The sequence below is a fragment of the Salvelinus alpinus genome, chromosome 20 (assembly GCF_045679555.1).
Source record: "Salvelinus alpinus chromosome 20, SLU_Salpinus.1, whole genome shotgun sequence".
NCBI classification, from domain to species: domain Eukaryota; kingdom Metazoa; phylum Chordata; class Actinopteri; order Salmoniformes; family Salmonidae; genus Salvelinus; species Salvelinus alpinus.
Window position 1 is genome coordinate 21,553,370 of NC_092105.1, and position 27,931 is coordinate 21,581,300.

Consider the following 27,931-nt stretch of genomic DNA (forward strand, 5'->3'; position numbering starts at 1 on the left):
GGACATGGTGGGGTCAGGGTTAGTGGGTTAGTGGTGAGTAGAGGACATGGTGGGGTCAGGGTTAGTGGGTTAGTGGTGAGTAGAGGACATGGTGGGGTCAGGGTTAGTGGGTTGGAGGTGTGTAGAGGACATGGTGGGGTCAGGGTTAGTGGGTTAGAGGTGAGTAGAGGACATGGTGGGGTCAGGGTTAGTGGGTTAGAGGTGAGTAGAGGACATGGTGGGGTCAGGGTTAGTGGTGAGTAGAGGACATAGTGGGGTCAGGGTTAGTGGGTTAGAGGTGAGTAGAGGACATGGTGGGGTCAGGGTTAGTGGTGAGTAGAGGACATGGTGGGGTCAGGGTTAGTGGGTTAGAGGTGAGTAGAGGACATGGTGGGGTCAGGGTTAGTGGTGAGTAGAGGACATGGTGGGGTCAGGGTTAGTGGGTTAGAGGTGAGTAGAGGACATGGTGGGGTCAGGGTTAGAGGTGAGTAGAGGACATGGTGGGGTCAGGGTTAGTGGGTTAGTGGTGTGTAGAGGACATGGTGGGGTCAGGGTTAGTGGGTTAGTGGTGAGTAGAGGACATGGTGGGGTCAGGGTTATTGGGTTAGTGGTGTGTAGAGGACATGGTGGGGTCAGGGTTAGTGGGTTAGTGGTGTGTAGAGGACATGGTGGGGTCCGGGTTAGTGGGTTAGAGGTGAGTAGAGGACATGGTGGGGTCAGGGTTAGTGGGTTAGAGGTGAGTAGAGGACATGGTGGGGTCAGGGTTAGTGGGTTAGAGGTGAGTAGAGGACATGGTGTGGTCAGGGTTAGTGGGTTAGAGGTGAGTAGAGGACATGGTGGGGTCAGGGTTAGTGGGTTAGAGGTGAGTAGAGGACATGGTGGGGTCAGGGTTAGTGGGTTAGTGGTGTGTAGAGGACATGGTGGGGTCAGGGTTAGTGGGTTGGAGGTGTGTAGAGGACATGGTGGGGTCAGGGTTAGTGGGTTAGAGGTGAGTAGAGGACATGGTGTGGTCAGGGTTAGTGGGTTAGAGGTGAGTAGAGGACATGGTGGGGTCAGGGTTAGTGGGTTAGTGGTGAGTAGAGGACATGGTGGGGTCAGGGTTAGTGGGTTGGAGGTGTGTAGTGGACATGGTGGGGTCAGGGTTAGTGGTGAGTAGAGGACATGGTGGGGTCAGGGTTAGTGGGTTAGTGGTGAGTAGAGGACATGGTGGGGTCAGGGTTAGTGGGTTGGACAGGTGGGTTATGCCCCTCGGCTCTAGTGCCAGACTATGGGCATCTGTGCCAGCTGGCACGAGAGCCACAACGTCCGCTCTGCCACCTGAGCTCTGCCCAGGGCAGTTGATGTGGTCATCAGAGCGAGACGGCCTTGAGGCCAGGGGGAGAGTAGAGAGCTGTTTGGCACAACTGGTCACTGCACCACATGGGCAAAGAACAGCTACTGTTAACCACACACACACAGACAGACAGAGACACAGAGACACAGAGACACAGAGACACAGAGACACAGAGAGAGAGAGAGAGAGAGAGAGAGAGAGAGAGAGAGAGAGAGAGAGAGAGAGAGAGAGAGAGAGAGAGAGAGAGAGAGAGAGAGAGAGAGAGAGAGAGAGAGAGAGAGAGAGAGAGAGAGAGAGAGAGAGAGAGAGAGAGAGAGAGAGAGAGAGAGAGAGAGAGAGAGAGAGAGAGAGAGAGCTCTTGCTATATCTTTTGTATCTGTTGGAAGATATCTGTGTGTGAAGGCTGAGGAGTCCTGTGCCAGTTTGTACCAGCCTCCCTCCCCTGATCCCTCCTTCCCTCCTCTTTGTCCTCACCTGGCTGTCTGACGAGGACCTGTGTGAAGCCTGAGGAGTCCCGTGCCAGTCTGTACCAGGCTCCGTCTGGATCTGTGAGCCACTCCTCCACCAGGCAGTAGTATGTTCCAGAGTCGCTGCTCTCTGCCCTGTTCAGTGTCAGCGCATACAGCTGTGGCGACATCCTCTCTGCCTGCACCCGCCGCCTCAACCTCTCCTCGTCTGCGTACGCACCATACTCAAATGCGCCTGAGCGCTCAATCCTCAGCAGGAGCTCGTCGGCCTCGGCGCCCGTCGCGCGGCGCACGTACCAAAGCACGGCATGCTGTGAGTCGGTGCTGGTCTGGGAGGCCACGGAGCAGTTGACGCGCACACGGCTGTCCTCCAGGTAGACCAGGGACTGGTTGGTCTTCTGCACACGCAGCTTAGACACTGTGGAGAAGAGGGGGAGGGAGGGAGGGAGAGGGAGGGACAGGTGGAGAGGAATGGAGGGGGAGGGGTAGATAGAGGAGAGAGAGAAGTTATTTCTACAATAATTTCCCTATTTATAGAAACAAGTGAATGCTGGTGACAGGTATACAATGCAATTTCTGTTTGACAGACGTGTCGAGGCTGTCTTCATTTCCTGCTGAACAGGAGAGGATATTAGTGTGTGGGCAGAGAACAGAGAGAGACAGCGGGAGGGAGGGAGGGAGGGAAAGGATGGCTGTCAGTGTACAACAGAGCGAGGGAGGAAAAGAGAGGAGGCCTTGAATAAGTTGAAGGGAGGAGTAGGGAAGATTCAGTTTAATAGTGAGAGGGGGAAAGATGGATTTAGGGAGAGATGAAGGAATCCGGGCTGTGGGAGAAAGAGAAGAAGAGATGGAGAGAGGGAGAGATAAAGGAATCCGGGCTGTGGGAGAAAGAGAAGAAGAGATGGAGTGAGGGAGAAAGGAAGGGATCCGGGATGTAGGGGTAAGATACTTGTGGGAGATACTTGAGGGAGGAAGAGAGGGAGATATGGAGGGAGTACTAGAATAAGATGTCAGGGAGGTAAGGTAGTGGATAGGTTACTGGGACATCAGGTGTGATATTAGATTAGCTACAGGTACATCAGGTATGACCAACCGGGTGTGTCTCACAGTGGGAGAGGCTTTAGGAGAGGAAACACAGCTTGTACACACAAAGACTGAGCCCCATTCTATCACTTCATGTGCCCTCAAATCATCAAACATTTCAACAGCTGCACCATTGAGAGCATCTTGACTGGCTGCATCACCGCTTGGTATGGCAATAGCAACGCCCTTGTTAACAAACTATAGTTTTGGCAAGTTGGTTAGGACATCTACATTGTGCATGACACAAGTAATTCTTCCAATAATTGTTTACAGACAGATTATTTCACTTATAATTCACTGTATCACAATTCCATTGGGTCAGAAGTGTACATACACTAAGTTGACTGTGCCTTTTAACAGCTTGGAAAATTCCAGAAAATGATGTCACGGCTTTAGAAGCTTCTGATAGGCTAATTGACATCATTTGTGTCAATTGTAGGTGTACCTGTGGATGCATTTCAAGGCCTATCTTCAAACTCAGTGCCTCTTTGCTTGACATCATGGGAAAATCAAAAGAAATCAGCCAAGACCTCAAAAAATTGTAGAACTCCACAAGTCTGGTTCATCCTTGGGAGCAAATTCCAAACGCCTGAAGGTACCACGTTCATCTGTACAAACAATAGTACGCAAATATAAACACCATGGGACCACGCAGCCATCATACCGCTCAGGAAGGAGATGCGTTCTGTCTCCTAGAGATGAACGTACATTGGTGCAAAAAGTTAAAATCAATCCCAGAACAACAGCAAAGGACCTTGTGAAGATGCTGGAGGAAACAGGTACAAAAGTATCTATATCCACAGTAAAACGAGTCCTATATCGACATAACCTGAAAGGCCGCTCAGCAAGGAAGAAGCCTCTGATCCAAAACCGCCATAAAAAAGCCAGACTACGGTTTGCAACTGCACATGGGGACAAAGATCGTACTTTTTTGAGAAATGTCCTCTGGTCTGATGAAACAAAAATAGAACTGTTTGGCCATCATGACCATCGTTATGTTTGGAGGAAAAATGGGGAGGCTTGCAAGCCAAAAAACACCATCCCAACCGTGAAGCATGGGGGTGGCAGCATCATGTTGTGGGGGTGCTTTGCTGCAGGAGGGACTGGTGCATTTCACAAAATAGATGGCATCATGAAGAGGGAAATTATGTGGATATATTGAAGCAACATCTCAAGACATCAGTCAGGAAGTTAAAGCTTGGTCGCAAATGGGTCTTCCAAATGGATAATGACCCCAAGCATACTTCCAAAGTTGTGGCAAAATGGCTTAAGGACAACAAAGTCAAGGTATTGGAGTGGCCATCACAAAGCCCTGACCTCAATCCTATAGAACATTTGTGGGCAGAACTGAAAAAGCGTGTGCGAGCAAGGAGCATACAAACCTGACTCATTTACACCAACTCTGTCAGAAGGAATGGGACAAAATTCCCCCAACTTATTGTGGGAAGCTTTTGGAAGGCTACCTGAAACGTTTGACCCAAGTTAAACAATTTAAAGGCAATGCTACCAAATACTGATTGAGTGTATGTAAACTTCTGACCCACTGGGAATGTGATGAAAGAAATACAAGCGGAAATAAATCATTCTCTCTACTATTATTCTGACATTTCACATTCTTAAAATAAAGTGGTGATCCTAACTGAACTAAGACAGGGAATTTTTACTAGGATTAAATGTCAGGAATTGTGAAAAACTGAGTTTAAATGTATTTGGCTAAGGTGTATGTAAACTTCCGACTTAATTTTATTTTTTACTTTCAACTGTATCTACCTCTATCACTCCAGTATCCATAAGCATACATTGTAAATATGGTACTGAGACTGACTGACTCTGTATATAGTATGCTTACGTACTTTCTCATATTCTTCTTATTTTTATTTATTGTGTTTTTGTTCTACTTTGTTATTTTTAATATTACATTGTTATTGATTACTGCATTGTTGGATTCATAGCTTGCAAAGGCATTTCACTGTACTTGAAACCATTGAAACATAACACATTAATAACTGACAAGTCACACATGAAAAGGTACGTTATTAATGTAAAATATAACCAACCTCACTTGAACACTAGGGCATGAAGCCACTTCAACACAGATAGAGGCTTGTTAGTAAGACACACTTCTCTATTGCCTGTGTTAAGCCTTGATAGAACTGACTGCCGGGAGTCACAACCATCTGCCTACAGAATTTCACCCTTACTCACAGATTGGTGAATGCGCTCGTGTCTGTGTGTGTGAGTTAGCATTTGGCCGCACTCTTATTTTCACAGCTAAAAGGCACAGCTAAAAGTATTTTCACAGCTAAAAGGCATCTCCGGGCCCTCTCCCCTTTCCACAGTGCCGGGCCCTCTCCCCTCTCCACAGTGCCAGGCCCTCTCCCCACTCCACAGTGCCAGGCCCTCTCCCCTCTCCACAGTGCCAGGCCCTCTCCGCTCTCCACAGTGCCGGGCCCTCTCCCCTCTCCACAGTGCCAGGCCCTCTCCCCTCTCCACAGTGCCAGGCCCTCTCCCCTCTCCACAGTGCCAGGCCCTCTCCCCTCTCCACAGTGCCGGGCCCTCTCCGCTCTCCACAGTGTCGGGCCCTCTCCCCTCTCCACAGTGCCGGGCCTTCCAGTGAGTTCTGAAATTAGTCATCATTAGCTGGCTCCACATTGGAGAGACTCGTCTGAACACCGATAATCATTCCAGCCAGAATTACAGTCAAACCCCCCAGAATCCTGCCAATCGTTACACACACACACACACACACACACACACACACACACACACACACACACACACACACACACACACACACACACACACACACACACACACACACACACACACACACACACACACACACACACACACACACACACACACACACACGAGCGCACGCACGTGTTCAGTGGCATTTCAAATGAGGTTGTCTTCAACAGGAAGAGGCAGAGAACAGGGCTGTAGAGTACATGGACTGGGAACATGATATGCTGTACGTGTGGGGCTCTCTCTCTCTCTCTCTGTGTGTGTACCTGTTTTCCTACCTCATCAGGAACCTAATGTCCGAACAATTCATCCGAATGTCCTAACAAAGTAGGGAACATAACTTTTTTGTCCTGAATGTCCTGAATTTATTCAAATGCTATTTTAAGCTTAAAAGTTAGGGTTAAGGTTAGAGTCTGTGTGTGTGTGTGTGTGCGTGTGTGTGTTAATGCTTTGGGAATAGAGCATGCTGTTCAATCATGCATCTGTAACAAGGCCATACATCATGTATGGGTACTGCCAATTCCCTTTACAGCTGAATTCTTACATTTATCTGTATGCCTGTGTGTGTTTCAGAGAGTCTGTCAATGTCTATGTTAAGTGTGTTTGGATGTTCTGCACGAGTGTGTTTCTTTAATGAGTCTCGTGGGTACCAAACCAAAGTAAGACAAATCCATAATTGGAAACACTTGTCATCTCCTTTCTGCATTAGCTGGTGTGTCACTCAAACCCAGGCCTATGCCTTTATGTGTTTATGTGCTCAACAGGCTCGGAGGTTTGTTCTACTCTCCCTCTCAGCTCTGTGTGATCTCTCCCCAGTGCAAGAGATAGTGAGTGCTGCTGAGATCCTGTGTATGATTTATGTCCATCCGAGACCTCCGTACTTTTTACTACTGTCAGTGAAAGGGGCGGATTCTGGGAATTGGGAGCCAATCCGATGCTAGATGGTGTAGATGAGGAAGAGATGATCATATTAGAAGTTAACCTTGAACTTTAATGCTGCCATCGCACTTCCCTCCACGCTGGTTTCCAGGGCAACCCCATCTCCCAGTGCGACCAAGGGCGTGGCCAGAATACCTGAAGGAGTCCTGCTGGGTCTCCCAGTCAGGGAGCAGACCCAATTAAACACTGCCAGAGAGCACTGCACTGCCATCGCCAGGCACGATTAAACAAACAGTTAATTAACATTCAGCCCCTGACTCTCCAAAAACAGAGCGAGTGTTCTCTCTTTGTTGGAAAATTAAACGAGCAAGTAAACAAATGTTTGAAAAGCCTACCCCCTCCCTGAGTGTGTCCAGTTTGTCATCAGAAGGCGATAATTGTGGCGTGTTGCTGCAGAGCCCAGATAAAGCGTACTTGTATTCCCCCTTATTTATCAGTGGCATAAAGCACACAATGACCACAATCACAGAACCATTCCACAAACCAAGCTTTGTGACCGCCGCATGCACACATTCCCTCTCCTCTCCTCATAGCTATATGCCACAACGCGGTGAGGCGGTTCTTTATTTGCCGAGCCAAGTGCAGGAACAGATGAAAACGTCTTGGGGAGGTATTTTATGGTCCAGGGGGTGGGGAGGAAAGTGTACTGTTAAGGCTGTGCTCTGCAGTATCTCTCCAACCTCTCACCATCACTCACTAGCAGTCTAATCAGAACACCGCCTATCTGTCTGTCTGCCTGAACTGAATGACACAACATCAATTACAATTCTCAGACCGGTGCAAAACAGCCCAACTATAGGGATGTGGAGTATTAAATACTACGCAGGAAACAAACCTTCCAGCATTCATCCAGACGGCAATCTCAACCAGTGTCAGTTCTGATTAGGGCAATTCCACATTAACAGAGTGACACAGACTAAGATGTTTCACTTTAAAATGGATGTCAAACAAAAACCAATGATCCACATCTTCTGTAGAAAGTGTTAAAAGTAGTCATTGTGCATAGAGTTGTATGGTTTGTTTAACATACATTTTAAAGTGAAAAATCTGATTACTGTTAGCGTGGAATTGCCCATTACGCAATAGATCATTCTGAGAGTTTCCATCTCTGTGCAGATGAAGACTGTTGCACTCCCTAGGTTGATATCTCATCTCAATCTCCTTCTCTCTCTCTCCTTCTCTGTCGGTCTGTCTAACTCTCTCTCTCTAACCCCTTCCTCTCACTCCATCTCTCTCTCCTTCTCTGTCGGTCTGTCTAACTCTCTCTCTCTAACCCCTTCCTCTCACTCCATCTCTCTCTCCTACTCTGTCGGTCTGTCTAACTCTCTCTCTCTAACCCCTTCCTCTCACTCCATCTCGCTCTCCTACTCTGTCGGTCTGTCTAACTCTCTCTCTCTCTAACCCCTTCCTCTCACTCCATCTCTCTCTCCTTCTCTGTCGGTCTGTCTAACTCTCTCTCTCTCTAACCCCTTCCTCTCACTCCATCTCTCTCTCCTTCTCTGTCGGTCTGTCTAACTCTCTCTCTCTAACCCCTTCCTCTCACTCCATCTCTCTCTCCTTCTCTGTCGGTCTGTCTAACTCTCTCTCTCTCTAACCCCTTCCTCTCACTCCATCTCTCTCTCCTTCTCTGTCGGTCTGTCTAACTCTCTCTCTCTCTAACCCCTTCCTCTCACTCCATCTCTCTCTCCTTCTCTGTCGGTCTGTCTAACTCTCTCTCTCTCTAACCCCTTCCTCTCACTCCTACTCTGTCGGTCTGTCTAACTCTCTCTCTCTAACCCCTTCCTCTCACTCCATCTCTCTCTCCTACTCTGTCGGTCTGTCTAACTCTCTCTCTCTAACCCCTTCCTCTCACTCCATCTCTCTCTCCTTCTCTGTCGGTCTGTCTAACTCTCTCTCTAACCCCTTCCTCTCACTCCATCTCTCTCTCCTACTCTGTCGGTCTGTCTAACTCTCTCTCTCTAACCCCTTCCTCTCACTCCATCTCTCTCTCCTTCTCTGTCGGTCTGTCTAACTCTCTCTCTCTCTAACCCCTTCCTCTCACTCCATCTCTCTCTCCTACTCTGTCGGTCTGTCTAACTCTCTCTCTCTAACCCCTTCCTCTCACTCCATCTCTCTCTCCTACTCTGTCGGTCTGTCTAACTCTCTCTCTCTAACCCCTTCCTCTCACTCCATCTCTCTCTCCTACTCTGTCGGTCTGTCTAACTCTCTCTCTCTAACCCCTTCCTCTCACTCCATCTCTCTCTCCTACTCTGTCGGTCTGTCTAACTCTCTCTCTCTAACCCCTTCCTCTCACTCCATCTCTCTCTCCTTCTCTGTCGGTCTGTCTAACTCTCTCTCTCTAACCCCTTCCTCTCACTCCATCTCTCTCTCCTACTCTGTCGGTCTGTCTAACTCTCTCTCTCTAACCCCTTCCTCTCACTCCATCTCTCTCTCCTTCTCTGTCGGTCTGTCTAACTCTCTCTCTCTAACCCCTTCCTCTCACTCCATCTCTCTCTCCTACTCTGTCGGTCTGTCTAACTCTCTCTCTCTAACCCCTTCCTCTCACTCCATCTCTCTCTCCTTCTCTGTCGGTCTGTCTAACTCTCTCTCTCTAACCCCTTCCTCTCACTCCATCTCTCTCTCCTACTCTGTCGGTCTGTCTAACTCTCTCTCTCTAACCCCTTCCTCTCACTCCATCTCTCTCTCCTTCTCTGTCGGTCTGTCTAACTCTCTCTCTCTAACCCCTTCCTCTCACTCCATCTCTCTCTCCTACTCTGTCGGTCTGTCTAACTCTCTCTCTCTAACCCCTTCCTCTCACTCCATCTCTCTCTCCTACTCTGTCGGTCTGTCTAACTCTCTCTCTCTAACCCCTTCCTCTCACTCCATCTCTCTCTCCTTCTCTGTCGGTCTGTCTAACTCTCTCTCTCTAACCCCTTCCTCTCACTCCATCTCTCTCTCCTTCTCTGTCGGTCTGTCTAACTCTCTCTCTCTAACCCCTTCCTCTCACTCCATCTCTCTCTCCTTCTCTGTCGGTCTGTCTAACTCTCTCTCTCTAACCCCTTCCTCTCACTCCATCTCTCTCTCCTACTCTGTCGGTCTGTCTAACTCTCTCTCTCTAACCCCTTCCTCTCACTCCATCTCGCTCTCCTTCTCTGTCGGTCTGTCTAACTCTCTCTCTCTAACCCCTTCCTCTCACTCCATCTCTCTCTCCTTCTCTGTCGGTCTGTCTAACTCTCTCTAACCCCTTCCTCTCACTCCATCTCTCTCTCCTACTCTGTCGGTCTGTCTAACTCTCTCTCTCTCTAACCCCTTCCTCTCACTCCATCTCTCTCTCCTTCTCTGTCGGTCTGTCTAACTCTCTCTCTCTCTAACCCCTTCCTCTCACTCCATCTCTCTCTCCTTCTCTGTCGGTCTGTCTAACTCTCTCTCTCTAACCCCTTCCTCTCACTCCATCTCTCTCTCCTACTCTGTCGGTCTGTCTAACTCTCTCTCTCTCTAACCCCTTCCTCTCACTCCATCTCTCTCTCCTACTCTGTCGGTCTGTCTAACTCTCTCTCTCTCTAACCCCTTCCTCTCACTCCATCTCTCTCTCCTTCTCTGTCGGTCTGTCTAACTCTCTCTCTCTAACCCCTTCCTCTCACTCCATCTCTCTCTCCTACTCTGTCGGTCTGTCTAACTCTCTCTCTCTAACCCCTTCCTCTCACTCCATCTCTCTCTCCTACTCTGTCGGTCTGTCTAACTCTCTCTCTCTAACCCCTTCCTCTCACTCCATCTCTCTCTCCTTCTCTGTCGGTCTGTCTAACTCTCTCTCTCTAACCCCTTCCTCTCACTCCATCTCTCTCTCCTTCTCTGTCGGTCTGTCTAACTCTCTCTCTCTAACCCCTTCCTCTCACTCCATCTCTCTCTCCTTCTCTGTCGGTCTGTCTAACTCTCTCTCTCTAACCCCTTCCTCTCACTCCATCTCTCTCTCCTACTCTGTCGGTCTGTCTAACTCTCTCTCTCTAACCCCTTCCTCTCACTCCATCTCGCTCTCCTTCTCTGTCGGTCTGTCTAACTCTCTCTCTCTAACCCCTTCCTCTCACTCCATCTCTCTCTCCTTCTCTGTCGGTCTGTCTAACTCTCTCTCTCTAACCCCTTCCTCTCACTCCATCTCTCTCTCCTACTCTGTCGGTCTGTCTAACTCTCTCTCTCTCTAACCCCTTCCTCTCACTCCATCTCTCTCTCCTTCTCTGTCGGTCTGTCTAACTCTCTCTCTCTCTAACCCCTTCCTCTCACTCCATCTCTCTCTCCTTCTCTGTCGGTCTGTCTAACTCTCTCTCTCTAACCCCTTCCTCTCACTCCATCTCTCTCTCCTACTCTGTCGGTCTGTCTAACTCTCTCTCTCTAACCCCTTCCTCTCACTCCATCTCTCTCTCCTACTCTGTCGGTCTGTCTAACTCTCTCTCTCTCTAACCCCTTCCTCTCACTCCATCTCTCTCTCCTTCTCTGTCGGTCTGTCTAACTCTCTCTCTCTAACCCCTTCCTCTCACTCCATCTCTCTCTCCTACTCTGTCGGTCTGTCTAACTCTCTCTCTCTCTAACCCCTTCCTCTCACTCCATCTCTCTCTCCTTCTCCGTCGGTCTGTCTAACTCTCTCTCTCTCTAACCCCTTCCTCTCACTCCATCTCTCTCTCCTTCTCTGTCGGTCTGTCTAACTCTCTCTCTCTAACCCCTTCCTCTCACTCCATCTCTCTCTCCTTCTCTGTCGGTCTGTCTAACTCTCTCTCTCTAACCCCTTCCTCTCACTCCATCTCGCTCTCCTTCTGTCTGTCGGTCTGTCTAACTCTCTCTCTCTAACCCTTTCCTCTCACTCCATCTCTCTCTCCTTCTCTGTCGGTCTGTCTAACTCTCTCTCTAACCCTTTCCTCTCACTCCATCTCGCTCTCCTTCTCTGTCGGTCTGTCTAACTCTCTCTCTCTAACCCCTTCCTCTCACTCCATCTCGCTCTCCTTCTCTGTCGGTCTGTCTAACTCTCTCTCTCTAACCCCTTCCTCTCACTCCATCTCTCTCTCCTACTCTGTCGGTCTGTCTAACTCTCTCTCTCTAACCCCTTCCTCTCACTCCATATCGCTCTCCTACTCTGTCGGTCTGTCTAACTCTCTCTCTCTAACCCCTTCCTTTCACCTTTCATATCGCTCTTGTGCTCTCCACCTCCCTCTGCTGTCTCCATCTCTCTTTCTCATCTCTCCATCTCTCACCCCCTTCTTTCTCCATCTCTCACCCCCTTCTCTCTCTCTAACCCCTGCTGCTGTCTGTCCCAGACACCGTGCCCCTGCCAATCACAGCCAGTCTCATCACCTGCCAGGACATGAATATTCAGAAGACTCACCTACGGGGTCATGCATATTCATGAGGCTCCGATGAAGAGCTCATACAGGAGGTGGTGTCAGTCCCTGGTTCACATTTTGCTGCTCAGTCTTAAATAGTGTTTTCTGCGCTTTATGATCATTCATCTGAAAAGACTTGACAGCTGGAAACATTGGATACATAATTCAGAGGGGTTGGGTTAAATGCGGAAGACACATTTCGGTTGAATGCATTCAGTTGTGCAACTGACTAGGTATCCCCTATCCCCAAATGGCACCCTATAGAAAATAGGGTGCCATTTGGGACAATGACAATATGATTACTCCCCACTCAGCCTAGGGGCCTGCTAGCATCTCTCCACCTACACAGGCCTTTTGATGAGTGATGCTTCAGTCACAGTTTCTAAAGTCAAGAGGTGCAACATCGTGAGACTTCTGGGAACGCTTGCGAAATAGACCATCAGATCAGTCCGCGATTTGGGGTTTGAGAAGTCAACGAGAGAAATGACAAATTATTCCTTAGTTGTTAATTTTCTCGAAATCAACCTAGAGTCGAGCCAATGTCTTAAGTAGTTGAACATGTTATTTCTCCAACCTTGTGAAAGTGACAAAGTGACCCGTTTTCATTTTCGTCAAAAACAGTTAGACCAGATGACGTGTTTCTGCACATGAACATAGCTAGCCAACATCACCATGATAGGACCTACACGCATGATCTGGGATTTCTATTGGAGAAGCAGTTTCTGTCTATCTTCATACTGTACTGTCTTTGCTTCACTATTTCAGGCCTACAGGTCCTCATGTCATTGTGGCAGAGGACATGAAGATGAGGATTAGAAAATTCATGAAAAAAGGTAAATTAATGTGAGAACAGGAGAGAGAAGCAGCACAGGGTGAAGAGAGGAGTGAGAACAGGAGACAGAAGCAGCACAGGGTGAAGAGAGGAGTGAGAACAGGAGACAGAAGCAGCACAGGGTGAAGAGAGGAGTGATAACAGGAGACAGAAGCAGCACAGGGTGAAGAGAGAGGAGTGAGAACAGGAGACAGAAGCAGCACAGGGTGAAGAGAGGAGTGAGAACAGGAGACAGAAGCAGCACAGGGTGAAGAGAGGAGTGAGAACAGGAGACAGAAGCAGCACAGGGTGAAGAGAGGAATGAGAACAGGAGACAGAAGCAGCACAGGGTGAAGAGAGAGGAGTGAGAACAGGAGACAGAAGCAGCACAGGGTGAAGAGAGGAGTGAGAACTGGAGACAGAAGCAGCACAGGGTGAAGAGAGGAGTGAGAACAGGAGACAGAAGCAGCACAGGGTGAAGAGAGGAGTGAGAACAGGAGACAGAAGCAGCACAGGGTGAAGAGAGAGGAGTGAGAACAGGAGACAGAAGCAGCACAGGGTGAAGAGAGGAGTGAGAACAGGAGACAGAAGCAGCACAGGGTGAAGAGAGGAGTGAGAACAGGAGACAGAAGCAGCACAGGGTGAAGAGAGGAGTGAGAACAGGAGACAGAAGCAGCACAGGGCGAAGAGAGGAGTGAGAACAGGAGACAGAAGCAGCACAGGGTGAAGAGAGGAGTGAGAACAGGAGACAGAAGCAGCACAGGGTGAAGAGAGGAATGAGAACAGGAGACAGAAGCAGCACAGGGTGAAGAGAGAGGAGTGAGAACAGGAGACAGAAGCAGCACAGGGTGAAGAGAGAGGAGTGAGAACAGGAGACAGAAGCAGCACAGGGTGAAGAGAGGAATGAGAACAGGAGACAGAAGCAGCACAGGGTGAAGAGAGGAATGAGAACAGGAGACAGAAGCAGCACAGGGTGAAGAGAGAGGAGTGAGAACAGGAGACAGAAGCAGCACAGGGTGAAGAGAGAGGAGTGAGAACAGGAGACAGAAGCAGCACAGGGTGAAGAGAGGAATGAGAACAGGAGACAGAAGCAGCACAGGGTGAAGAGAGGAGTGAGAACAGGAGACAGAAGCAGCACAGGGTGAAGAGAGGAGTGAGAACAGGAGACAGAAGCAGCACAGGGTGAAGAGAGAGGAGTGAGAACAGGAGACAGAAGCAGCACAGGGTGAAGAGAGGAGTGAGAACAGGAGACAGAAGCAGCACAGGGTGAAGAGAGAGGAGTGAGAACAGGAGACAGAAGCAGCACAGGGTGAAGAGAGGAATGAGAACAGGAGACAGAAGCAGCACAAGGTGAAGAGAGGAGTGAGAACAGGAGACAGAAGCAGCACAGGGTGAAGAGAGTAGTGAGAACAGGAGACAGAAGCAGCACAGGGTGAAGAGAGGAGTGAGAACAGGAGACAGAAGCAGCACAGGGTGATGAGAGGAGTGAGAACAGGAGACAGAAGCAGCACAGGGTGAAGAGAGAGGAGTGAGAACAGGAGACAGAAGCAGCACAGGGTGAAGAGAGGAGTGAGAACTGGAGACAGAAGCAGCACAGGGTGAAGAGAGGAGTGAGAACTGGAGACAGAAGCAGCACAGGGTGATGAGAGAGGAGTGAGAACATGAGACAGAAGCAGCAAAGAGAAAAGAAAGGAAGCAAGAAGGAGCATGGGGAAATAGCAGATGAAGGGAAGCTAAAAAAATAAAATAAAAAAAACACGGGGAGAGAGTTCTCCTGGGAGGATTTGGGACCAGCGGGGGCTCTTGGGTCTCCACTCAGGGAGGCTTAACATTTTAAACCCAGCCCGCTCCTCTGTTAGCATTAGTCTAGCCACAGGCTGAGTCCCAGAGGGATGTAGCGGGTCAAAAGCTCAGACACACTCTCATCCCCCAGGACGGCTCACCAGCTGGGCCACTCCTCCCTGGCCCGGAGCACTATCTCTGGGGAGAGGTCTGAGCGGGTTCCCTTCGGGAAGGGATGAGGGATGATGGATGAGGGATGGGGCTATCCCCTGGCTGTGGAGCGGCTGCTCCTCTGTTCCTCTACTATAATGGGGAGCTTATTTCTACGCTAATGATGCCGATGTATCTCTGATCCTTTTGTGTCGAAGGGAGATTACCCCCCCCACCCCCACCCCGATGTCATTACGATTGGGGTAATTATGGGGATCTGCACACACCCAACGGCAGCATCCCACACAAAAACACGTACTTATGTGAACACACACATCCGGCTGCCTTTCTCCTCTGCCTCCTGCTTGCAGTCTCAGAGATGGATCACTGGACTCTGCCTGGCCTAACGGGAAAGGGAGAGTTGAGGGAGGGAGGGAGGGAGGGAGGGGGGAGAGGGAAGGTGAGGAAAGCGGCGAGGAGGGTCATGGCAGGGGAACTCTGGGTAGTGTTTAATGACCCACTAGAAGCAGGCATGGAAATGGGAGAATAAAGTCATACCAGACAGGCCTGCATGCGTGTGTGTGCGTCCTTGCATGTGTACACGCTGCGTGTGTGTGTGTGTGCCCACAAGCGTGAGTGTGTACACAAATGTTTGTGAAGGGAAAGGGGGTCTGCCAGTAAACATAAATGATGTCCATTAAATCAGTGGTGGACTGTGGTCGTAGATATTGTTGAGAGAAGCCAGCGCTGACTGCAGACCTCCCCCTCCCTCAAGCTATCTCTATGTATAAGACAAAAAGCACATTTTCTGTCCATTAAAATAACATCAAATTGATCAGAAATACAGTGTTGACATTGTTAATGTTTTAAATGACTATTGTAGCTGTTCCAATGGCACGTTGTGTTAGCTAATCCAAGTTTATCATTTTAAAAGGCTAATTGATCATTAGAAAACCCTTTTGCAATTATGTTAGCACAGCTGAAAACTGTTGTTCTGATTAAAGAAGCAATAAAACTGGCCTTCTTTAGAGACTGGTTGAGTATCTGGAGTATCAGCATTTGTGGGTTTGATTACAGGCTCAAAATGACTCTGGGATGCTGGCCTTCTAGGCAGAGTTGCAAAGAAAAAGCCATATCTCAGATTGGCTAATAAAAAGAAAAGATTAAGATGGGCAGAAGAACACAGACACTGGACAGAGGAACTCTGCCTAGAAGGCCAGCATCCCGGAGTCGCCTCTTCACTGTTGGTGTTGAGACTGATGTTTTGCGGGTACTATTTAATGAAGCTGCCAGTTGAGGACTTCACCGTAGGGATGGTGCCAGGTTTCCTCCAGACGTGACGCTTGGCATTCAGGCCAAAGAGTTCAATCTTGGTTTCATCAGACAAGAGAATCTTGTTTCTCATGGTCTGAGAGTCTTTCGGTGCCTTTTTGGTAAACTCCAAGTGGGCTGTCATGTGCCTTTTACTGAGGAGTGGCTACCGTCTGGCCACTCTACCATAAAGGCATGATTGGTGGAGTGCCACAGAGATGGTTGTCCTTTGGAAGTTTCTCCCATCTCCACAGAGGAACTCTGGAGCTCTGTCAGTGTGACCATCTGGTATTTGGTCACCTCCATGATCAAGACCCTTCTCCCCCGATTGCTTAGTTTGGCCGGGTGGCCAGATCTAGGAAGAGTTTTGGTGGTTCCAAACTTCTTCCATAAAAAAAATGATGGAGGCCACTGTGTTCTTGGGGACCGTCAATGCTGGAAAATAATGTGGTAAACTTACCCAGATATGTGCCTCGACATAATCCTGTCCTGGAGCTGTACGGACAATTCCTTTGACCTCATGGCTTGGTTTTTGATCTGACATGCACTGTCAACTGTGGGACCTTATATAGACAGGTGTGTGCCTTTCCAAATCATGTCCAACCAATTGAATTTACCACAGATGGACTGCAATCAAGTTGTAGCAACATCTCAAGGATGATCAATGGAAACAGAATGCAATGGAGCTCAATATCGAGTCTCATAGCAAAGGGTCTGAATACTTATGTAAATAAGTTATTTATGTTTTTTCTTTTTGTCATTATGTGGTATTGTGTGTAGATTGATGAGAAAAATGTTTCATTTTTATATAAAAAAAATAGACTTCTTTCACCTTTATTTAACCAGGTAAGCTAGTTGAGAACAAGTTCCCATTTACAACTGCGACCTGGTCAAGATTAGAGGTCGACCGATTAATCGGATTGGCCGATTAATTAGGGCCGATTTCAAGTTTTCATAACAATCGGAAATCGGTAATTTTGGACGCCGATTTTGCCGATTTTTAAATGTTTATTTTTTTACACCTTTATTTAACTAGGCAAGTCAGTTAAGAACACATTCTTATTTTCAATGACGGCCTAGGAACGGTGGGTTAACTGCCTTGTTCAGGGGCAGAACGACAGAGTTTTACCTCGTCAGCTCAGGGATTCAATCTTGCAACCTTACGGTTAACTAGTCCAACGCTCTAACCACCTGTCTCACGAGGAGCTCGCCTGTTACGCGAATGCAGTAAGAAGCCAAGGTAAGTTGCTAGCTAGCATTAAACTTATCTTATAAAAAACAATCAATCAATCAATCATAATCACTAGTTAACTACACATGGTTGATAATAATAATACTAATAATAATAATAATAATAATAATACTAATAATAATAATAATAATAATAATAATACTAATAATAATAATAATAATAATACTAGTTTAATACTAATAATAATACTAGTTTATCTAGCGTGTCCTGCGTTGCATATAATCGATGCAGTGCGCATTCGCGAAAAAGGACTGTCGTTGCTCCAACGTGTACCGAACCATAAACATCAATGCCTTTCTTAAAAGCAATACACAGAAGTATATATTTTTAAACATGCATATTTAGCTAAAAGAAATCCAGGTTAGCAGGCAATATTAACCAGGTGAAATTGTGTCACTTCTCCTGCGTTCATTGCACGCAGAGTCAGGGTATATGCAACAGTTTGGGCCGCCTGTCTCATTGCGAACTAATTTGCCAGAATTTTACGTAATTATGACATAACATTGAAGGTTGTGCAATGTAACAGGAATATTTAGACTTATGGATGCCACCCGTTAGATAAAATATGGAACGGTTCCGTATTTCACTGAAAGAATAAACGTTTTGTTTTCGAGATGATAGTTTCCGGATTCGACCATATTAATGACCTAAGGCTCGTATTTCTGTGTGTTATTATGTTATAATTAAGTCTATGATTTGATAGAGCAGTCTGACTGAGCGATGGTAGGCACCAGCAGGCTCGTAAGCATTCATTCAAACAGCACTTTCGTGCGTTTTGCCAGCAGCTCTGAGACTTGGAGTAGTTGTTCCCCTTGTTCTGCATGGGTAACGCTGCTTCGAGGGTGGCTGTTGTCGATGTGTTCCTGGTTCGAGCCCAGGTAGCGGCGAGGAGAGGGATGGAATCCAATAGTCAAAGGTATATGAAATACAAATCGTATAGAGAGAAATAGTCCTATAATTCCTATAATAACTACAACCTAAAACTTCTGGGAATATTTCCTGGGAATATTGAAGACTCATGTTAAAAGGAACCACCAGCTTTCATATGTTCTCATGTTCTGAGCAAGGAACTTAAACGTTAGCTTTCTTACATGGCACATATTGCATTTTTACTTTCTTCTCCAACACTTTGTTTTTGCATTATTTAAACATGTTTCATTATTTATTTGAGGCTAAATTGATTTTATTGATGTATTATATTAAGTTAAAATAAGTGTTCGTTCAGTATTGTTGTAATTGTCATTATTACAAATACATTTAAAAAAAATCGTCAGATTATTCGGCATCGGCTTTTTTGGTCCTCCAATAATCGGTATCGGTATCGGCGTTGAAAAATCATAATCGGTCGACCTCTAGTCAAGATAAAGCAAAGAAGTGCGACACGAACAACAACACAGAGTTACACATGCAATAAACAAGCGTACAGTCAGTAACATAATAGAAAAAAACGAAAGTCTATATACAGTGTGTGCAAATGGCGTGAGGAGGATAAGGCAATAAATAGGCCATAGTAGCGAAGTAATTACAATTTAGCAAATTAACACTAGAATAAAAGATGAGCAGATGGTGATGTACAAGTAGAAATACTGGTGTGCAAAAGAGCAGAAGAGTAAATTAAAAACAATATGGGGATGAGTTAGGTAGATTGGGTGGGCTAATTACAGATGGGCTATAGATCGATCGATCGATCGATCTATCTATCTATCTATCTATCTATCTATCTATCTATCTATCTATCTATCTATCTATCTATCTATCTATCTATCTATCTATCTATTCAATCAATTCAATTCAAGGGGCTTTATTGGCATGGGAAACATGTGTTAACATTGCCAAAGCAAGTGAGGTAGATAATATACAAAAGTGAAATAAACAATAAAAATTAACAGTAAACATTACACATACAGAAGTTTCAAAACAATAAAGACATGACAAATGTCATATTATATATATACAGTGTTGTAACAATGTACAAATGGTTAAAGCACACAAGTTAAAATAAATAAACATAAATATGGGTTGTATTTACAATGGTGTTTGTTCTTCACTGGTTGCCCTTTTCTTGTGGCAACAGGTCACAAATCTTGCTGCTGTGATGGCACACTGTGGAATTTCACCCAGTAGATATGGGAGTTTATCAAAATTGGATTTGTTTTCGAATTCTTTGTGGATCTGTGTAATCTGAGGGAAATATGTCTCTCTAATATGGTCATACATTGGGCAGGAGGTTAGGAAGTGCAGCTCAGTTTCCACCTCATTTTGTGGGCAGTGAGCACATAGCCTGTCTTCTCTTGAGAGCCATGTCTGCCTACGGCGGCCTTTCTCAATAGCAAGGCTATGCTCACTGAGTCTGTACATAGTCAAAGCTTTCCTTAAGTTTGGGTCAGTCACAGTGGTCAGGTATTCTGCCACTGTATACTCTCTGTTTAGGGCCAAATAGCATTCTAGTTTGCTCTGTTTTTTTGTTAATTCTTTCCAATGTGTCAAGTAATTATCTTTTTGTTTTCTCATGATTTGGTTGGGTCTAATTGTGCTGTTGTCCTGGGGCTCTGTGGGGTGTGTTTGTGTTTGTGAACAGAGCCCTAGGACCAGCTTGCTTAGGGGACTCTTCTCCAGGTTCATCTCTCTGTAGGTGATGGCTTTGTTATGGAAGGTTTGGGAATCGCTTCCTTTTAGGTGGTTGTAGAATTTAACGGCTCTTTTCTGGATTTTGATAATTAGTGGGTATTGGCCTAATTCTGCTCTGCATGCATTATTTGGTGTTCTACGTTGTACACGGAGGATATTTTTGCAGAATTCTGCATGCAGAGTCTCAATTTGGTGTTTGTCCCATTTTGTGAAATCTTGGTTGGTGAGCGGACCCCAGACCTCACAACCATAAAGGGCAATGGGCTCTATGACTGATTCAAGTATTTTTAGCCAGATCCTAATTGGTATGTTGAAATTTATGTTCCTTTTGATGGCATAGAATGCCCTTCTTGCCTTGTCTCTCAGATCGTTCACAGCTCTGTGGAAGCTACCTGTGGTGCTGATGTTTAGGCCGAGGTATGTATAGTTTTTTGTGTGCTCTAGGGCAACGGTGTCTAGATGGAATTTGTGGTCCTGGCGACTGGACCTTTTTTGGAACACCATTATTTTGGTCTTACTGAGATTTACTGTCAGGGCCCAGGTCTGACAGAATCTGTGCAGAAGATCTAGGTGCTGCTGTAGGCCCTCCTTGGTTGGTGACAGAAGCACCAGATCATCAGCAAACAGTAGACATTTGACTTCGGATTCTAGTAGGGTGAGACCGGGTGCTGCAGACTGTTCTAGTGCCCGCGCCAATTCGTTGATATATATGTTGAAGAGGGTGGGGCTTAAGCTGCATCCCTGTCTCACCCCACGACCCTGTGTGAAGAAATGTGTGTGTTTTTTGCCAATTTTAACCGCACACTTGTTGTTTGTGTACATGGATTTTATGATGTCGTATGTTTTACCCCCAACACCACTTTCCATCAATTTGTATAGCAGACCCTCATGCCAAATTGAGTCGAAGGCTTTTTTGAAATCAACAAAGCATGAGAAGACTTTGCCTTTGTTTTGGTTTGTTTGGTTGTCAATTAGGGTGTGTAGGGTGAATACATGGTCTGTTGTACGGTAATTTGGTAAAAAGCCAATTTGACATTTGCTCAGTACATTGTTTTCATTGAGGAAATGTACGAGTCTGCTGTTAATGATAATGCAGAGTATTTTCCCAAGGTTACTGTTGACGCATATTCCACGGTAGTTATCTATCTATCTATCTATCTATCTATCTATCTATCTATCTATCTATCTATCTATCTATCTATCTATCTATCTATCTATCTATCTATCTATCTATCTATCTATCTATCTATCTATCTATCTATCTATCTATCTATCTATCTATCTATCTATCTATCTATCTCCAGCCAGAGACTGGTCTGCAGTCAGCACTGGCTTTGCTCAACAATATATATATACTGTGTGTGTGTGTGTGTGTGTGTGTGTGTGTGTGTGTGTGTGTGTGTGTGTGTGTGTGTGTGTGTGTGTGTGTGTGTGTGTGTGTGTGTGTGTGTGTGTGTGTGTGTGTGTGTGTGTGTGTGTGTGTGTGTGTGTGTGTGTGTGTGTGTGTCCGTGTGAGAGAGAGAGTGAGAGAGAGAAAGTGAGAATATATGAAAGCAGTATAGTGTAGGGTAGTGCTAAAGTACCATCACGGCAGTCAAGCTGCGTCCCACACACTACTGCTCCTTGTATTAGACACTGATTTACATGAGGAGCACCCGTGCTGCGACTCCCCTGAGTTACAACTTCAATTACAGCTGCATCACACACACACACACACACACAAACGCGTGCACAAACACATTCACACAGCCAGATTAAGGAGCATAGCTAGAGATGGAGGCAGACAGAGTGTGTGTGTGTGTGTAGGGTTACTACACAGAGGTGAGGGATGGATACAGAGGAAAGGACAAGGAGATAAAGAAAATACAATTAGGTCTGCAGATTTGGAGAAGACAGAGGTGTCTCTGTGTGTGTGTCGGGGGGGTAGAGATTGTGTTTCAGTGTCAGGAGCAGTGGGAGTGTGTGTGGTGGTGCAGTCTGTGATGAAGGCACAGACAGATCAGAGCTTCTCAGAAAAATGTCCTTAGTTTATCACCTACTGTGTGTGTGTCTGTGTGTGCGCGCGCAAGAGAGAGAAAGTGTGCGTGTGCGTGCACACGTGTGTTTGTTCGAGTTTATAAAATATATGAGAGAGAGAGAGAAAGTGTGTGTGCGTGTTGATAATATATATGAGAGAGAGAGAGAAAGTGTGTGTGCGTGTTGATAATATATATGAGAGAGAGAGAGAAAGTGTGTGTGCGTGTTGATAATATATATGAGAGAGAGAGAGAAAGTGTGTGTGCGTGTTGATAATATATATGAGAGAGAGAGAGAAAGTGTGTGTGCGTGTTGATAATATATATGAGAGAGAGAGAGAAAGTGTGTGTGCGTGTTTATAATATATATGAGAGAGAGACCAGATAAAGAAAGGAGAATCGAAGAAGCAGGAAAGAGCAGGAGGCCACCTTAACCCTTTTCAGACACAGCTTTATGTACATCCCATCAGCTACTAAGACCAGGTCTTCCTTAAATACTGTATACCTGCGTCCCAAATGTCTGCAAAAGGCTCCTTATTCTCTATAAATTGGCCTTCTTTTGACTCTAGTGCAGTGCACTACTTTTGATCAGGGATCTGGTCAAGTAATGGCCAGCATACTGTACTGTATGTAAACTAGTTCCAGTAATGGCCAGCATACTGTACTGTATGTAAACTAGTTCCAGTAATGACCAGCATACTGTACTGTATGCAGGCTAGTTCCAGTAATGACCAGCATACTGTACTGTATGTAAACTAGTTCCAGTAATGATCAGGATACTGTACTGTATGTAAACTAGTTCCAGTAATGATCAGGATACTGTACTGTATGTAAACTAGTTCCAGTAATGACCAGCATACTGTACTGTATGTAAACTAGTTCCAGTAATAACCAGCATACTGTACTGTATGCAGGCTAGTTCCAGTAATGACCAGCATACTGTACTGTATGTAAACTAGTTCCAGTAATGATCAGGATACTGTACTGTATGTAAACTAGTTCCAGTAATGATCAGGATACTGTACTGTATGTAAACTAGTTCCAGTAATGACCAGCATACTGTACTGTATGTAAACTAGTTCCAGTAATGACCAGCATACTGTACTGTATGTAAACTAGTTCCAGTAATGACCAGCATACTGTACTGTATGTAAACTAGTTCCAGTAATGGCCAGCATACTGTACTGCATGTAAACTAGTTCCAGTAATGACCAGCATACTGTACTGTAAGTAAACTAGTTCCAGTAATGACCAGCATACTGTACTGCATGTAAACTACTTCCAGTAATGGCCAGCATACTGTACTGCATGTAAACTAGTTCCAGTAATGACCAGCATACTGTACTGTATGTAAACTAGTTCCAGTAATGGCCAGCATACTGTACTGCATGTAAACTAGTTCCAGTAATGACCAGCATACTGTACTGTAAGTAAACTAGTTCCAGTAATGACCAGCATACTGTACTGCATGTAAACTACTTCCAGTAATGACCAGCATACTGTACTGTATGTAAACTAGTTCCAGTAATGACCAGCATACTGTACTGTATGTAAACTAGTTCCAGTAATGACCAGCATACTGTACTGTATGTAAACTAGTTCCAGTAATGACCAGCATACTGTACTGTATGTAAACTAGTTCCAGTAATGACCAGTATACTGTACTGCATGTAAACTAGTTCCAGTAATGACCAGCATACTGTACTGTATGTAGGCTAGTTCCAGTAATGACCAGCATACTGTACTGCATGTAAACTAGTTCCAGTAATGATCAGCATACTGTACTGTATGTAAACTAGTTCCAGTAATGATCAGTATACTGTACTGCATGTAAACTAGTTCCAGTAATGATCAGCATACTGTACTGTATGTAAACTAGTTCCAGTAATGACCAGCATACTGTACTGTATGTAAACTAGTTCCAGTAATGACCAGTATACTGTACTGCATGTAAACTAGTTCCAGTAATGACCAGCATACTGTACTGTATGTAGGCTAGTTCCAGTAATGACCAGCATACTGTACTGCATGTAAACTAGTTCCAGTAATGATCAGCATACTGTACTGTATGTAAACTAGTTCCAGTAATGATCAGTATACTGTACTGCATGTAAACTAGTTCCAGTAATGATCAGCATACTGTACTGTATGTAAACTAGTTCCAGTAATGATCAGCATACTGTACTGTATGTAAACTAGTTCCAGTAATGATCAGCATACTGTACTGTATGTAAACTAGTTCCAGTAATGATCAGCATACTGTACTGTATGCAGGCTAGTTCCAGTAATGATCAGGATACTGTACTGTATGTAAACTAGTTCCAGTAATGATCAGCATACTGTACTGTATGTAAACTAGTTCCAGTAATGATCAGCATACTGTACTGTATGCAGGCTAGTTCCAGTAATGATCAGCATACTGTACTGTATGTAAACTAGTTCCAGTAATGATCAGGATACTGTACTGTATGTAAACTAGTTCCAGTAATGATCAGCATACTGTACTGTATGCAGGCTAGTTCCAGTAATGATCAGGATACTGTACTGTATGTAAACTAGTTCCAGTAATGATCAGCATACTGTACTGTATGTAAACTAGTTCCAGTAATGATCAGCATACTGTACTGTATGTAAACTAGTTCCAGTAATGATCAGCATACTGTACTGTATGTAAACTAGTTCCAGTAATGATCAGTATACTGTACTGTATGTAAACTAGTTCCAGTAATGACCAGCATACTGTACTGTATGTAAACTAGTTCCAGTAATGACCAGCATACTGTACTGTATGCAGGCTAGTTTCAGTAACGATCAGTATACTGTACTGCATGTAAACTAGTTCCAGTAATGATCAGCATACTGTACTGTATGTAAACTAGTTCCAGTAATGACCAGCATACTGTACTGTAAGTAAGCTAGTTCCAGTAATGACCAGCATACTGTACTGTATGTAGGCTAGTTCCAGTAATGACCAGCATACTGTACTGCATGTAAACTAGTTCCAGTAATGATCAGCATACTGTACTGTATGTAAACTAGTTCAGTAATGACCAGCATACTGTACTGTATGTAAACTAGTTCCAGTAATGACCAGCATACTGTACTGTATGCAGGCTAGTTCCAGTAATGACCAGCATACTGTACTGTATGTAAACTAGTTCCAGTAATGACCAGCATACTGTACTGTATGTAAACTAGTTCCAGTAATGACCAGCATACTGTACTGTATGCAGGCTAGTTCCAGTAATGACCAGCATACTGTACTGCATGTAAACTAGTTCCAGTAATGATCAGCATACTGTACTGTATGTAAACTAGTTCCAGTAATGATCAGTATACTGTACTGCATGTAAACTAGTTCCAGTAATGATCAGCATACTGTACTGTATGTAAACTAGTTCCAGTAATGATCAGCATACTGTACTGTATGTAAACTAGTTCCAGTAATGATCAGCATACTGTACTGTATGTAAACTAGTTCCAGTAATGATCAGCATACTGTACTGTATGCAGGCTAGTTCCAGTAATGATCAGGATACTGTACTGTATGTAAACTAGTTCCAGTAATGATCAGCATACTGTACTGTATGTAAACTAGTTCCAGTAATGACCAGCATACTGTACTGTATGTAAACTAGTTCCAGTAATGATCAGCATACTGTACTGTATGCAGGCTAGTTCCAGTAATGATCAGGATACTGTACTGTATGTAAACTAGTTCCAGTAATGATCAGCATACTGTACTGTATGTAAACTAGTTCCAGTAATGATCAGCATACTGTACTGTATGCAGGCTAGTTCCAGTAATGATCAGCATACTGTACTGTATGTAAACTAGTTCCAGTAATGATCAGGATGCTGTACTGTATGTAAACTAGTTCCAGTAATGATCAGCATACTGTACTGTATGCAGGCTAGTTCCAGTAATGATCAGCATACTGTACTGTATGTAAACTAGTTCCAGTAATGATCAGCATACTGTACTGTATGTAAACTAGTTCCAGTAATGCTCAGCATACTGTACTGTATGCAGGCTAGTTCCAGTAATGATCAGGATACTGTACTGTATGTAAACTAGTTCCAGTAATGATCAGCATACTGTACTGTATGTAAACTAGTTCCAGTAATGATCAGCATACTGTACTGTATGTAAACTAGTTCCAGTAATGATCAGCATACTGTACTGTATGTAAACTAGTTCCAGTAATGATCAGTATACTGTACTGTATGTAAACTAGTTCCAGTAATGATCAGCATACTGTACTGTATGTAAACTAGTTCCAGTAATGATCAGCATACTGTACTGTATGTAAACTAGTTCCAGTAATGACCAGCATACTGTACTGTATGTAAACTAGTTCCAGTAATGATCAGCATACTGTACTGTATGCAGGCTAGTTCCAGTAATGATCAGGATACTGTACTGTATGTAAACTAGTTCCAGTAATGATCAGCATACTGTACTGTATGTAAACTAGTTCCAGTAATGACCAGCATACTGTACTGTATGCAGGCTAGTTTCAGTAACGATCAGTATACTGTACTGCATGTAAACTAGTTCCAGTAATGATCAGCATACTGTACTGTATGTAAACTAGTTCCAGTAATGACCAGCATACTGTACTGTAAGTAAGCTAGTTCCAGTAATGACCAGCATACTGTACTGTATGTAGGCTAGTTCCAGTAATGACCAGCATACTGTACTGCATGTAAACTAGTTCCAGTAATGATCAGCATACTGTACTGTATGTAAACTAGTTCAGTAATGACCAGCATACTGTACTGTATGTAAACTAGTTCCAGTAATGACCAGCATACTGTACTGTATGCAGGCTAGTTCCAGTAATGACCAGCATACTGTACTGTATGTAAACTAGTTCCAGTAATGACCAGCATACTGTACTGTATGTAAACTAGTTCCAGTAATGACCAGCATACTGTACTGTATGTAAACTAGTTCCAGTAATGATCAGCATACTGTACTGTATGTAAACTAGTTCCAGTAATGATCAGCATACTGTACTGTATGCAGGCTAGTTCCAGTAATGATCAGGATACTGTACTGTATGTAAACTAGTTCCAGTAATGATCAGCATACTGTACTGTATGTAAACTAGTTCCAGTAATGATCAGCATACTGTACTGTATGTAAACTAGTTCCAGTAATGATCAGCATACTGTACTGTATGTAAACTAGTTCCAGTAATGATCAGTATACTGTACTGTATGTAAACTAGTTCCAGTAATGATCAGCATACTGTACTGTATGTAAACTAGTTCCAGTAATGATCAGCATACTGTACTGTATGTAAACTAGTTCCAGTAATGACCAGCATACTGTACTGTATGTAAACTAGTTCCAGTAATGACCAGCATACTGTACTGTATGCAGGCTAGTTCCAGTAATGATCAGGATACTGTACTGTATGTAAACTAGTTCCAGTAATGATCAGCATACTGTACTGTATGTAAACTAGTTCCAGTAATGACCAGCATACTGTACTGTATGCAGGCTAGTTTCAGTAACGATCAGTATACTGTACTGCATGTAAACTAGTTCCAGTAATGATCAGCATACTGTACTGTATGTAAACTAGTTCCAGTAATGACCAGCATACTGTACTGTAAGTAAGCTAGTTCCAGTAATGACCAGCATACTGTACTGTATGTAGGCTAGTTCCAGTAATGACCAGCATACTGTACTGCATGTAAACTAGTTCCAGTAATGATCAGCATACTGTACTGTATGTAAACTAGTTCAGTAATGACCAGCATACTGTACTGTATGTAAACTAGTTCCAGTAATGACCAGCATACTGTACTGTATGCAGGCTAGTTCCAGTAATGACCAGCATACTGTACTGTATGTAAACTAGTTCCAGTAATGACCAGCATACTGTACTGTATGTAAACTAGTTCCAGTAATGACCAGCATACTGTACTGTATGTAAACTAGTTCCAGTAATGATCAGCATACTGTACTGTATACAGGCTAGAGTGGAGGTGTGGACACCCCAGATTTCTCTCTCTACAGTAAGTAGGACAGCTCCCTCTCCCTCGATCATCTCCCTTCCTATTCCAGCATAGC

At 44.8% G+C, this 27,931-nt stretch overlaps 2 protein-coding genes across 8 annotated transcripts in view; both read right to left on the bottom strand.

The window, feature by feature from the left end:
• Positions 1 to 27,931, bottom strand: part of LOC139546479 (putative nuclease HARBI1) — a 406,641-nt gene that overhangs the window by 138,264 nt on the left and 240,446 nt on the right. The window lies entirely within an intron of this gene.
• Positions 1 to 27,931, bottom strand: part of LOC139546476 (immunoglobulin superfamily member 3-like) — a 227,468-nt gene that overhangs the window by 69,942 nt on the left and 129,595 nt on the right. For both annotated transcript variants that reach the window (XM_071354881.1, XM_071354882.1), the window contains exon 7: positions 1,787 to 2,197. In XM_071354881.1, the coding sequence (XP_071210982.1) occupies positions 1,787 to 2,197 (411 nt within the window). The remainder of the gene's footprint in view (positions 1 to 1,786; positions 2,198 to 27,931) is intronic.